Here is a 14,949-nt window from a genome sequence, read left to right on the forward strand (position 1 = left end):
ACGACGGACAAAAGGCGATCGCAATAGGTCACTTGAGACTTTGTCTCAGGTGACCTAAAAAGCTATATCAAAATTATTGCTGCACAAAAGATTCATGCCACATGCATGCTCACAAACTAAGAAACCACGGTCCAGTATATAAGGTGACAGTACCCAAATCGGATCACCAAAAATCTGAGGAGGAATTATATTCATTTATGGTTGTATCAAAGGTAGAATATCGATGAGTGTTCTTACAAACGAAATTAGCACAAGGGGCTCACTTAAAGGGGCATCACAGTGAAGTAACTTTATTTTTTGTCTTTTTTTCAAATACTACATAAACATATCAAGTGAGACTCCTTATGGAAAATAACGATCGGATTTGGCTGAAATAGAATCATAAAATCGATTGAATCTAAGAAAATCATCAGTATTTCTACATGTCTGACCAACGTTTTGTTCAGGGATTTCCCTCTACTAGCGCATGCGCTTAGCACACCATTTCTTTGTAAACAAAATGACTGGCCGTGTGAAGTAAGCGAAAGAAAAGTGTTGTACCGTGTCAGCTACGAAACGAAAAGTTGCCAAATGGTCAAAAGATAGCGCAAGGAGTACGTTACGGAATCATTATTGCAGGTGGGCAGTATTCAAAGGAGAAAATAACTGCCGTAGCAGTTAGTACGGTGCATGTATTCTTCCGGATAGCCGGTTAAGCTGAAATGGAATCGACAGAAATGCTAGCGCTGTTTATGTTATGAATAAATATCTAAAACTATTAAGCTCGCTAGTATCTTTGTCTGAGTTTGAACACAGATGAACTTAGTTTAATATGTTAATGGGCATGTATTGGAGAGAGTTTACTTTGTGTTTCTATAATTATACAGTGGTTTATGCGAAAGGAAGGGATAAGTGACTGGTTAGTTTGATTTTGCCATGAGGCCCTCCAAGGGATAACTGTTGTGATGACCCACGGCATATTTTCTGGGTCACCGAGATACGTGTTATCCAAGTCCGTGGATTTACATAATTTATGATATTACCGGGTTCAATAAAATGGTATGATTTAATTATATTGCTGAATTAAACAATTATTTTTGTTTTTACATGCAAGATTTAAATTAGTACTAGTATGAATACCCGGCCTCCTCTCTTAAAATCTTTTAATATTGAAAGCCTTGAGATTTTTTGTGAAGACAGTGTGAAACTTTTAGGTGTACATATTGACTTTCTTCATAAATTTGATGTACATATATCTCGCCTTTGCAGAAATGCTGCTAAACAACTTACTGTTTTCAAAAAGACTGGGAAACAATCTTACAAAGAAAGGGAAAATTACCATTTTTAAGTCTTGTATTCTATCAAATTTTAACTATTGTCCACTTGCCTGGCACTTTTGTACATTGACAAATACTCGAAAAATGGAAATAGTTCAGGAACGAGCACTTCGTTTTATTGAAAATGATTATGCTTCCCCAGTCATTGATATTCTTAGAAAACACAAACATGTAAAACGTATGAAAGATATGGCCTCTGAGGTTTTTAAATTTTAAATGAAATTTCTCCATCAATTTTATAAAAATCTTGTTGAGAGGAAATTCTGAACATTGGCAAGTGTGCAATTAACTTCTAATGATGAATAATTACTGTTCAATAAGTTTGAATACGGACTTAGAAATCATATAACTTGGTTTCATAGTGCGGTAAGAAGTTGCAGTTGCCCGACGGCCCCTCTCTGGGGACCCCGTTGGAAACCGTTTCATCTCGCTTGCACCACTTGTGTTTACTGCCTAGTCAGGTGACGTTATCGGCACTATTTTTAGCAGGGCTTTCCCGAACAATTCAAGTGGTCAAACTGGACATTTGGAACGGACTATGAATATGGGGATAGCGAGGTAACATAAGTGGAAGTACATACAATACATACATTCATTAAAAAAAAACATGCCTTTTCACGTGATGTCCCTTTAAGATATTTATAGAACGCTCTGGAGTCACCAATCAGCGTCTCCGTCTTTTTGCGAATGTCAGGACCCAAATCAGATCAAATGAATATTTCTTGTCAGCATATTAACATTTTATGATGACCTTTAGAATTCATATGACAATGTATTTCTATAGTGTGAATTTATTCCTAAAGTCCAAAACAGAATGCATAGTCGTTGCATTTTTTTTAAAACGTGATCGAAACACTCACATTTGAGTTTGAATTACGTTTTCATGTGCTATTTCAACTTGAAAACTAATCACCTGTAGACAAAAAAAATGGTTGTCTATCTATTCTAATATTACATCATTGTTATAACTGATTTGTTGACACATTTATTTATTTATTTATAAGTATTTTTGCAAAAAGTGATCCGATTTGGGTACTGCCTCCTTACATAAATGCCAATATGGCACGAGTTAAAAATTGACCAAATATACGCTAATAAAGCATAAATTAAAACGATGATTTGACAAGCATTGAGCAAGTCATACAATGCGTAAATAAGAGCACTGTGCAAAAAACGAAAGGAAGTAAAAGCATAGAAGCATGGTATCACAAGACATGGTAAAATCAAAGTATATTAGAAATGATAAAAAGGTTGGCACAAACAAGACTTGCATATGGCGCAGTGTGGTAACTAGAAGGTCATGATCAGAACGAATGATAAATGAAGAAATCGACAATTCCAATTGAGATTTGTTGTGGTAAAATCTTTGAATGCATATGCTTACATTTTTGTGATACAAAGCCACTGGCGATGCTAACTTTCCATCGAAAAATGGCTTCAGTGCCCGAGACGTAGAACGAAAAAGAGCCATTTCACAAGTTGTTTTACAGCCGAATTGCTTACTTCCGGATTATAAGCGGTAAAATAGAGTCCAGAATTTAATCTAGTTGGATTGAAGCAAGTCTTGTCTTGATCTCATAAAATGATATAAAGTTCATAAAAAATCTTTGTTACACTCATTACTAACTGGAGTATTTTGATTTAAGATAATCTACAATTAATGCGTAGTAATATATTACGAAACTCTCCAGGGAGAAAATGTATTAACTAATTGAGCAACTTCCGGACTGCTGTCCGTCAAATAATTTTAAAATATGTTAAGATGACGACTATTTCCCGATTGATGAAATGTTGAGCTGGCCCGTTCTCAACATAAAATTGTTTGGAATAAATTGGTATGTACGACGCTCTATTTCTATCAGATGTCATCAACTATCACAAGTTGGTTAGTCTTGGTAGGTCCTGTGTAAGATAATGCGAAAAGGAAAGTAGACAAGAAGATGGCGACAAGTAGATTATCATGCATAAAGGTATTCGCCTCAATGTCGTTTTCTTATCTAAAAATAGATTGCAACGGTTATCAGTTGCGACAAAGTATCGTAAAAAGATTGAATATATCGTATCAATTTATCGATAGGGAATTTTGAAAATTGTCAATGTATTGTGTTTCTTAAATTTTTGTATGTGAGCTAAAGATGATTTGCTAATTACCATCGTATTTGTTGTGATGTACAAATTGGATCATGATCAAACTCCATATGCATGATCCCGCTATTCTTAGTTATGCACGCTCAAATTTAAGATGTGCCAGAAGAATCCTGTCACTATTTCTCAGGAATATGTAATATATCAAAGATAATTACATGGTGTACATTACCATCTTGATGAACATAATATCCTTACACCACTACAGCATGCATGGTTTCAGATCAAGACACTCATGTGAACACAAGTGTTGCTTAAAACTCATGACATCATCATCATCATCATCATCCTGGACAGGAGCTTACCCTAAGGGGTGTGCTGATTCAGTGACATTGTGCACATGTCTCAAACCGCCAGAGTTGAAAATTAAAAGGTTGTGACAAATATAAAATGGCTCACTATGTGACAGCTATGAGCTGTGTCATTAAAATGAAATGTGGTATTTTGGCAATGCATGTTCAGTGGTGTCTTTCTGAATGCCCCTCTGGTTGTTATGAGGACTGGAAGGATAACACTGAAGGGGCAGTCTTGTAGTTACTGGGAATGTGCACGTGGCTCCAGGTTATGATGGTTCGTGCAATAAAGGAGTTCTGGAAGATGTCAGTCTTGACAGGAATATACTTCAACTTGTCGCTTGTGGCTCAACGGGTCCTTGCATCTGCCTGCCTGATCTTATGGCTGGACTCAACGTCCACAATGTTGTTGCTCATCTTACTGATAGGGGTTCCCATCTCAGATGACACAGTTTGGCCGTCATGTGACATTAATCTCTGATGTAGTTCTTTGTAGTAAATCTTGCAGTCTGATTTTGAACTCTCTCCATCATCTCGATATGTTAGGCTTGATAGGGGTCCCATACTGCAATGCATTGACGACATAGCCAAACACGAAAACATAAACACGGCTTACAACCAATTCAGCAACACACTAACACGCATAATAGACAAGCACGCACCAATGAAAAAGAGAAAACCACGAATAAATCAAGCACCCTTCATGAACAAGAAACTACGACAGGAAATATATCACAAGAAAATGCTACACAACAAATTCACATCGAACCGTTCAGGCCACAACTGGGAAAATTATAGAAAACAGAGAAATAAGGTCACTAAATTAAGAAAACAATCAATAAGACACTATTTCATAGACAAATGTACAGGGGGGCAAAACACGCAAAACTTTTGGGACACAATTAAACCTTTTATAACCAACAAAGGAAATCAAAAACAAATTGACATCGTCCTAGATGAAGAGAAAATAGTTAATGAGCAAACAGAAGTAGCAGAAATTTTTAACAACTTTTTTGTTAACGTAGCAAAAGAAATAGGTACAAACAGCATCGACATAAACAATACCCACCCTAGTTTACAAAAAATCACAGAAAACCAGAAACACAAAAACAATTCAAATTTAAACCAGTAGACGAACAATTCATACATAAACAATTTAACAAAATAAACCCTAAGAAAGCAACGGGCTATGATAACATATCGCCTAAATTATTACGTTTAGCACAACCCGCCATCACTAAACCAGTCGCTACACTTGTCAATACCGCCCTATCCACCTCCACCTTTCCAGACAACCTAAAATCAGCACAAGTCAGACCAATACACAAGAAAAACAGTACACTTGACAAAGGCAACTACAGACCCGTCAGCATTCTCCCGGCACTTTCCAAGTTTTTTGAGAGATCCATACATTCCCAACTCAGTGAATTCTTTGATGACGTTTTTCACCCTTATCTCTCTGCATTTAGAGCAGGATATGGGTGTCAAACGGCATTACTGAGAGTCATCGAGGACTGGAAGATGGCACTAGACCAAAATAAGTATGTAGCCTGCATACTGATGGATCTCTCAAAGGCCTTTGACTGTTTGCCCCACAACCTTCTTCTTCTCAAACTCCAAAATTATGGTTTTGATCAGTCGGCAACAAATTTACTTTCGGACTATTTAAGTAATAAAAAACAATGCGTCAAACTTGGCAAAACCACTAGCACATTTCAAAATTTATACAAGGGGGTACCCCAAGGATCAATTTTAGGCCCTATTCTTTTCAACATTTTTATCAACGACATATTCCATTTCATAGAACATAGCAACCTGTACAACTATGCCGACGACAACACACTCAGCAAAGCACACTCCTCACTGGACATAGTCAAATCTTCACTACAGACAGACAGCCACGCACTAATACACTGGTTCGCAGACAACCACATGCAGGCAAATCCAGACAAATTCCAGGCAATGGCTATAGGCAAAAAAACACAACAAGAAAATATCACATTTAGTTTAGGACAGAACAATTTGATTAACTGCGAACCAGAAGTGAAATTGCTAGGTGTCACCATAGATTTCCAACTAAACTTTCATACACACATCTCAAACACTTGTAAAAAAGCATCTAGACAATTAAACGTATTAAAACGAATAGGCAGACACTTAAACAGACTAGGCAAACTCACTATATATCACTCATTCATCCTCTCAAACTTTAACTTCTGTCCCCTCACATGGCATTTCTGTGGCGAAACAAACACAAAAAAAAGGAAAAAATACAGGAAAGGGCACTCAGATTCATATACGACGACCACACATGTACATACGAAGTTTTATTGGCCCGCTCAAAATTACCATCCCTCAAAATTAGACGCCTCAGAAATTTTGCAATCGAAGTATACAAAATTACAAACAAACAAACACCCACATACCTGCATGACCTCATCAGTACCACACAAAAGCCATACTCCTTTAGATACCACAACACAGCAGACATACCACAAGTAAGAACAACCAAATTTGGCAAACACTCTTTTCGATCTGAAGCACCAAAAATATGGAATTCTCTGCCAGACCACTTTCGAACAGCAACAACACTTTCGCAATTCAAAACACTTATAAACAGCTGGTACGGACCACAATGTAAATGTGTCACATGCAAACAACCTACATAATTTAACACACAACAACATAGCATCACTTATTACTCTCATACAAGTACACAGGGTTTTTAAATATACTTTTACACCCCATGTTTTTAGACTGATATCTGCTATTTTAAACAGCTACTTGTGTGCATGTGCTTTTAATAAATGATAGTGCTAACCTAGTTGAAAATGAAATGTGATGTAAGAGTGAAGTATTGACTTTGTGACTGTTTTATTATGCAATGTGTATGTCCTGTATGTTAGTCGGTTTTAATAGCTCCTTAGAGCTAATGTTGCATTGTTATACCATGTACCGACTCTAAATAAAACTTTTGACTTTGACTTTGACTTTGACTGCTCCAGCATTATGGTACAGACTGGAGTGGTAAACATTCTTGCCCTAACTCCCTCTGGGCAGGCTCGGATCGAGGTTCCTTTGAAGGAAGCCTACTGACCTAGCTATCTTCAATGATGTAGCACTGATGTGATCATGCCAGGAGAGGTTATTGCTGATGGTGACGCCAAGGTATTGGCTGTTCCCTATTTCTGCAAGTTGTGTTCTGTTCAGGCAGTAGTTTAAGTTTTAAGATGTTCCCCCTACGAGTTACACGCATGATGACGCACTTGTCCGGGTTAAAAGCAATCTGCCAATCATCTGTTCACTTGTGGAGGGCATTAAGATTGTCCTGTAGCTTGACGCTGTCTCTGGCAGAATGTACTTGTTGTTAGATGATGCAGTTATCTACAAATAACCAGACGTTGGATTCCACTTCCTCCGACAGGTCATTTATATACAGCAGGAACAACAGCAGGTCGATCACAGTGCCCTGGAGTACTCCTGTACCTCTCTGCTTCTGATGATCTGCTTCCTTCAATGATAACTCGTTGTTTCCTGCTGTATAAAAAGTTCCTAATCCATTGGTGTATGTTCCCTCATATCCCATAGTGGAGGAGCTTGTGGAGGAGACGTTGATGTGGGACTTTGTTGAATGCCTTGGAGAAGTCCAGAAGAATGATGTCTGTCAGCTTCCCACTGTCAATGCCCTCGGCAAGGTTGTCGATGGTCTTTGAACATATTGCAGTCAATGACACTGGTCTGAGGTTAGCAGCGCTGGACCGATTGCCCTTCTTAAAAACTGGAACGACATGGGCTAATTTTCATGCATCCGGCACAGCGGCCGAGTCGAGTGATGACTGGAATATCATCCTTAAGACAGGAGTTATTAGGGCCCCGCAAAATGTATCTCATGTTCAGGTGTTGATGGTGACCCATGGATGGCAGAATGTCATGTCTTCACAGAGCTAAATTGGGAATTCAGGATTTCGGACCTAGTGCCAGCATCGCTGTACAGCAGGCCATCTCTCTTCTATAAGGGTGAAACTCCTAAAGACTTCTGTCTTTTACTCTTGATAAAGCACCAGGAGCGTTTTGGGTTCTGCTTACAGTCTGGACTGTGATGGTGTTTACATACTGGCTGTAGGCAGATCTGATCTTTCTCCTTACCTCAGTCTTCAGGGTATGGTACCTTCTCCAGTCACGATCCTTTCTCTTAGCTGTGGCTTTGTGGTAGGCTCGGTCCCTTAGTCTAATGAGTTGTCTGATGTCAGTGTTAATTCACGAGTTTGTGTGGCACAATCTTGACATTCGAACCTGTGGATTAACACTGACATCAGACGACTCATTAGATGTAAGGATCGAGCCTACCACGACGCCAAAGCTAAGGAAAAGCATGTATCTATAAATTGACCCAGTACTAATAGATTTCAGCAGAGCCTTTGATAAGGTTCCCCACGGAGTGAAACCTTATATCTTATGACGAATTAAAGTTTTCTTGACTTCCAGGACACAGTGAATATTTGTACAAGGCAGTCAGTCAACACCAGTAAAAGTAGGGTCCAGGGTACCTAAAGGGACCAATACTTTTTCAATGCCATATCAGTGATTTGCCTGCTTGTGAAGCATCTACCATATGCCTTTTTTTTGACAACTATATATAAAACCGCCCAATCAAATGTCTTCTAGACCACCTGGACTTTTAGAAGGACCTTACGTCCTTAGAAGAATGGGCTCCTAAATAGTACATGTCTTTCAACATGGTAAATTGTTACATCACCCAATCTTCACGATCCAGGTCACCAAGCACCTACAGATACCAACTTGACGGCCACATACTCCAGGAAGTGGGAGATAATCCATACTTATTATTAAAATGTTTACTATCTGAAGAACAATAAAGGCCTAGATTCATAAGTTTTAGCCAGAAGCTTGCTGAAATATAGTGCTTTTTTATTGAAAAGAAAAGGCAAGTGAAACAGGTGAGCGTCTTCAAGCCCCTTAGGCCTCTTGTCTTGTCCTGATTTAATATTTAACGAAGACGGTTGTAGGGAATTATGTCAGGTGGTAGCAATAGAGGATTCCAGTCTTTAACATTCCAGGATGAAAAACTCTTGAAGTAATTTTGTTGGCAGTTTTTAAGTTATTAGTAAGAAGAAAGATAATATTTCAACACACCTTACATGCATTTTTTTTCAACGAATGATCATCATTATTCAGATTGGAAAATAAAACTACATCAGAACGGAGTCTCTTGGATCAATGTTTAGGGCTCTCAGAAACAGAAGTGGTCTACAGATGTCAACCATTCTTCTGACTGTGAAGTTCAGTTCATCCTGCTCCTGTCCTGTTGATGTGGACTTAGAATCAAGTGTTCTTGATGTGAAATCAACCCTGTCTAAACAACTCCAGATTCCTGCCGAGGAAATACAGATTATTCTTGCTGGAAGAATCTTGGCAGATAAATCTACAATAAAGGTAATATAGAATTTTCACATCTTTGAAGATAAAAATGTATCAGGTCCTCCTTAATATTCTCTCCTTGCTAAACTCCTTCAATTTGAAAAAAAACACTGTGTTTCACACACTAACACTGAAATGCTGTATGCTGATCTCTATATTTTAGTATATATAGTCGGTTCACTGTTTCATGAATTGTCTGCTGAGTGTTAAGTTAGTATTTTTTTTACAGGATCTCTGTATCGGTAACTGTTCAGTTCTACATGCCTTCACACAGAAGCCACCAGAGTTTGATGTTAAGGTGGGAAATGAATCAGCAGATGGTAATACAAATACGAGTGTTAGGAAAGGTGAGAAACTAACAGGTGGTAATACAAATACGAGTGTTAGGAAAGGTGAGAAACTAACAGATGGTGATATAAATACGAGTGTTAGGAAAGGTGAGAAACTAACACCTGGTGATACAAATACGAGAGTTAGGAAAGGTGAGAAACTAACACCTGGTGATACAATTACAAGTGTTAGGAAAGGTGAGAAACTAACAGGTAGTGATACAAATACGAGTGTAAGGCAAGGTGAGAAACTAACAGATGGTGATATAAATATGAGTATAAGGAAAGGTGAGAAACTAACAGGTGGAGATATAAATACGAGTGTTAGGAAAGGTGAGAAACTAACAGGTGGTGATATAAATATAAGTGTTAGGAAAGGTGAGAAACTAACACCTGGTGATATAAATACGAGTGTTAGGAAAGGTGAGAAACTAACAGGTGGTACATGTAATACAAATACAAGTGTTAGGAAAGGTGAGAAACTAACAGGTGGTGATATAAATATGAGTGCTAGGAAAGGTGAGAAACTAACACCTGGTGATATAAATATGAGTGTTAGGAAAGGTGAGAAACTAACAGGTGGTGATATAAATACGAGTGTTAGGAAAGGTGAGAAACTAACACCTGGTGATACAATTACAAGTGTTAGGAAAGGTGAGAAACTAACAGGTAGTGATACAAATACGAGTGTAAGGCAAGGTGAGAAACTAACAGGTAGTGATATAAATACGAGTGTTAGGAAAGGTGAGAAACTAACACCTGTAAATCCATCAACCTCAAGGTATGTATTATCTATTCCACAACTCTTGTAGGTTACATCACTCCAAACACATTGGTATCTAACTTCCTGCAGAGTTATATCACAAAAAAAATCATATTTGCAGCTTATGGTGCATCGATTTGTACATGAAAACTCCAAGCATAATATGCTTGAATAGTGTGTGAATATTTATGACATATTTTGGTCTCTAATTCTGACATGGAGAAAATCTCATGCCCATAAGTGACATTGGGCATATCAATTTATCATTGCTTTATATTGAACAATGACTTAGACTTATCTAGCTGAAACCCAACACTGGAAATTGTATACTCTGTGTACAGATCATCTCCATGACAGCATGAATCTTGCATGAACAATTAAAACTTATTTAATAAATACCACATTCCAGTGAATTACAACACTTATATATGTAAGTTTTGAAATTGTAATAATGCAAGGTGCTTTGTTAACCTCCATAGCTTTATGCTGCTCCTAATGTGTTGACTAGGGGAACTCCGTTACCAGTACTTTGTCTTCTGTAAGGAGTGTCAATGTCTACAACCAGGAAAACTGAGGGTCAGCTGCCAGTCCTGTAAAAGTGGATACATCATACTCTATAGAGTAAGTGACTGAAAACATTATTATTAAGACATCTTCCTGAGTAAGTGACTGAAAACACAATTATTAAGACATTTTCCTGAGTAAGTGACTGAAAACATAATTATTAAGACATCTTCCTTAGTAAGTGACTGAAAACACAATTATTAAGACATCTTCCTGAGTAAGTGACTGGAAACATAATTATTAAGACATCTTCCTGAGTAAGTGACTGAAAACATAATTCTTAAGACATCTTCCTGAGTAAGTGCCTGAAAACATAATTATTAAGACATCTTCCTTAGTAAGTGACTGAAAACATAGTTATTAAGACATCTTCCTGAGTAAGTGACTGAAAACATAATTATTAAGACATCTTCCTGAGTAAGTGACTGGAAACATAATTATTAAGACATCTTCCTGAGTAAGTGACTGAAAACATCATAATTAAGACATCTTCCTGTGGTATGGGTGATTTATAATGCAAATATTACAAGTGTATAATACTATTTAATCATTTTGGACAAGTCAAATTCCAGGGATATTTGCTGACAACAAAATATTTTCTGAATGTTCAAAATCAGTTTTTGAATTAACAAAACTAATTGATGAATTCCCAGATGAAATCATTGATAAGTAATTGAACTTGCAAAAAGTAAAGATCAAGTTTTTGATTTGAGACCAAAATAATAACTAAAGAGCATGTGTTGATATTTCACCTAAAACAAAATAACTACATTTTTGTATTAACAGGATCCTGATAACTTTGATGATGTGCAACAGAGAGGGCGCATAAATGGGGAATGTAAGAGTGAGCAATGCAATGGACAACAGAGGGAGGTGGTGAGTATAATGTAAGAGTGAGCAATGTAATGGACAACAGAGGGAGGTGGTGAATATAATGTAAGAGTGAGCAATGTAACAGACAACAGAGGGAGGTGGTGAGTATAATGTAAGAGTGAGCAATGTAACAGACAACGTAGACCAGACAAAATTGAGTTAAATTGTTCAAGTTTCTATTAATATAAGTGCCTTTGAAAATCTTAAAGCATTTATATCGATTATATTTTAGGAATTTTACTTCAAATGTACGGGACACCAAGGTGAAGAGAGAGAAACAGCTGCTGTGTTAAAGCATGTTCGACCTAACAGGAAACATAGACTGTGTGTTGTCTGCTCTGAAACAGGGTAATTTTTTTTTTTTTATTGAAGATGAATTGATATTTGATATAGGTTTGATTTCATACACATGTGTCAAGATGGTACTGTCTCTGTGTTATTCATACCTCTTCTTTTTTTTCATTAGAAATTTTGGCAGAGGTGCTGTATTTTAGCAAATACTAGTAATAGTAAATGGGAGATAAGAAGTAAAAAAATAAATATTTTTGATGTCTTAACTCAAAACTATATTGGTGCTTGTTGCTCGTACCTGCAGATCTCCTGTTATGGTGTTTCCATGTGAACGACGTCATGTGATCTGCCTTGACTGTTTTAAATCCTACTGCGTTGTGAGACTGAATGACCGAGGTTTTACAGAAAATGAAAATGTAGGCTACAGCCTACCATGTCCAGGTAAGTAAAACACCTGCTGGTCCTTCTGTTTTGTACCCACGTTTAGGAGCTATGGGAGGGCGACTAACAAAGTGTCAGTAGAAACGGTAAACACAACATGTCTGTCCTCCTGTCTTGTACATTTATTTAGGAGCATGGGAAAGGGGTGTGGGTTGGGACAAAATCTTCAGTAAAACAGGTACACTTTCAATACACTTTAAACATTTGCTTATCAGAAAGTTAATTTGTAAAGAAACTATTTCATGAGCATCAAACTTAAATAATGGCTTGAAGTCATTATAAACACAATTTAACAGGTGTATGGTATTTATTTGTGAAGGAATTATTTCATGAGCATCAAACTTAAAAATTGGCTTGAAGTGATTATAAACATAAATTAACTGGTCTATGGTATTTATTTGTGAAGGAACTATGTCATGAGCATCAAACTAAAAATTTGACTTGAAGTTAATTTAACTGGTGTATGGTATTTATAAGTAATCCCCCTTGTATTTGTTTACTTTGACTTATTTGTATCTACAATTCCCCAAATCATTAGAATGGTAAAATGACCTCTTCTGTTTGATAAATTCTGCTGTATCTACAATTCCCCAATTTGACAGTATGGTAAAACAACCTCTTTGGTTTGATAAACCCTGCTGTATCTACAATTCCTCTAATCAATAGTATGGTAAAACGACCTCTTTGGATTGATAAATCCTGCTGTATCTACAATTCTCCATAATCAATAGTATGGTAAAATGACCCCTTCGGTTTGATAAATCCTGCTGTATGTACAATTTCCTAAATCAACAGTATGGTAAAACGACCCCTTTGGTTTGATAAATCCTGCTGTATCTGCAATTCCCCAAATCAAAAGTATGGTATGACCCCTTTGGTTTGATAAATCCTGCTGTATCTACAATTCCCTAAAACAATATAGTATGGTAAAATGACCCCTTTGGTTTGATAAATCCTGCTGTATCTGCAATGCCCCAAATCAACAGTATGGTAAAATGACCCCTTTGGTTTGATAAATCCTGCTGTATCTACAATTCCCTAAAACAATATAGTATGGTAAAATGACCCCTTTGGGTTGATAAATCCTGCTGTATCTGCAATTCCCCAAATCAACAGTATGGTAAAATGACCCCTTCGGTTTGATAAATCCTGCTGTATCTGCAATTCCCCAAATCAACAGTATGGTCAAATTACCCCTTTGGTTTGATAAATCCTGCTGTATCTACAATTCCCCAAATCAACAATATGGTAAAATGACCCCTATGGTTTGATAAATCCTGCGGTATCTAAAATTTCACAAAGCAATAGAATGTAACATGACCCCCTCAATTGATAAATCGTGCTGTTATAGAAAAGTTAAGAAGTAATCAGAAAGTCGTTTATTCTGACAAGTGTGACTTCTGTTAATCAGCCATTTTAACATATTATAGTTGAACACAATATATTACAGCTGCTTCCATTGTTATTTTGATATGTTTTACATTCACAGTTGGTTGCCCGAATTCCTTGATTGAAGATCCTCATCATTTCTGTCTTTTAGGAGTTGATCAGGTATAGTTCCCAGCTCATTATAGAAGTTCGGAAGAAACATTCAAGATAGATAATAGTAAAATTTGAACAATAAATAATCAATTTGAATACGCAAAAAAAGAATTACATGTCTATCCCAGTCACATTTCTGTAACAAGGATCACAGCACTCTGTCAGTTTTCTATAGCCTTAGTAAAACTTCTGTGATAAGGATTACAGATTTCTTCAACTGAGCATCTCGACTTCTACCATATTACATAGAACATTATTTAAGTGATACACATAACCAACAGAGACCCAAACTCTTAATGTGATCCTCCTTCCTTAGAAGTCCAACTTTAAAATGCTTTGTTGCCAGTATGCATATGAATATATTGTTGCTGTGAAATGTGTTGAAATGAAGCTTATAAATAAATGTACAGATCATATCTAAATGTTTGTCCCAGTATGAAAGGTACAAGAGCTTTGCTACAGAGGAGTATGTCCTACAGAACGGAGGAGTCCTGTGTCCAGCAGTAGGATGTGGCTCTGGTTTCCTCTTGACCGAGGCTTCCCGAAAGGTTACCTGCCCTACCTGTCAGGTGTGATACCTCGCTGTCAATGTTCTGCTTAGCCATCCAGTATTTTGTCTGACTTGTTATACTTAAGTACAATGTAACAGACCGTATTTGGTAACAAAATTATCATTTTATTCAAAAGAGGAACTTTTGATTTTTGATGGTTCAGATTTCATAATGTAGATTACTAGTGCATTGTTAATTTTCAATATTTCTATTCCATACAATCTGCATTGTATCAAGTTTTAATGAATAAATGAAAGTGTAAAGCTAATGACTTCCTGTATAAATAGAAGCTTGCCATGCTTCACTGAATGTTCAAGTCCACTTGTTTTTGAAGTTAATACCTTATTTTGCTTGTCATTAAGGAAATCACACTTTTTTGTGTGACATTTCATTCAGAAAAAA

At 36.9% G+C, this 14,949-nt stretch overlaps 1 protein-coding gene across 5 annotated transcripts; it reads left to right on the forward strand.

Annotated features, from left to right (window-relative positions):
• The first annotated feature begins 2,925 nt into the window (after positions 1 to 2,925).
• LOC110463400 (E3 ubiquitin-protein ligase parkin-like) lies at positions 2,926 to 14,883 on the forward strand. Of its 5 annotated transcripts, none has more exons than XM_021517963.1 (9): positions 2,926 to 3,151; positions 8,951 to 9,208; positions 9,423 to 9,540; positions 10,794 to 10,906; positions 11,636 to 11,725; positions 11,955 to 12,070; positions 12,318 to 12,454; positions 13,944 to 14,005; positions 14,431 to 14,875. In XM_021517963.1, the coding sequence occupies exons 2-9, from the start codon at positions 8,993 to 8,995 to the stop codon at positions 14,569 to 14,571; spliced, it is 993 nt and encodes a 330-aa protein (XP_021373638.1). In that variant the 5' UTR covers positions 2,926 to 3,151; positions 8,951 to 8,992; the 3' UTR covers positions 14,572 to 14,875. The 5 variants fall into 5 exon arrangements, with proteins under 5 accessions (XP_021373638.1, XP_021373639.1, XP_021373637.1 ...); XM_021517964.1 differs by lacking the exon at positions 2,926 to 3,151 and adding an exon at positions 3,197 to 3,286; XM_021517965.1 differs by lacking the exons at positions 2,926 to 3,151; positions 8,951 to 9,208; positions 9,423 to 9,540 and adding exons at positions 9,603 to 9,960; positions 10,102 to 10,266 and having other exon boundaries at positions 14,431 to 14,880.
• The last annotated feature ends 66 nt before the right edge of the window (positions 14,884 to 14,949 follow it).

This window comes from Mizuhopecten yessoensis, unplaced genomic scaffold (assembly GCF_002113885.1).
Source record: "Mizuhopecten yessoensis strain PY_sf001 unplaced genomic scaffold, ASM211388v2 scaffold10901, whole genome shotgun sequence".
NCBI lineage: Eukaryota > Metazoa > Mollusca > Bivalvia > Pectinida > Pectinidae > Mizuhopecten > Mizuhopecten yessoensis.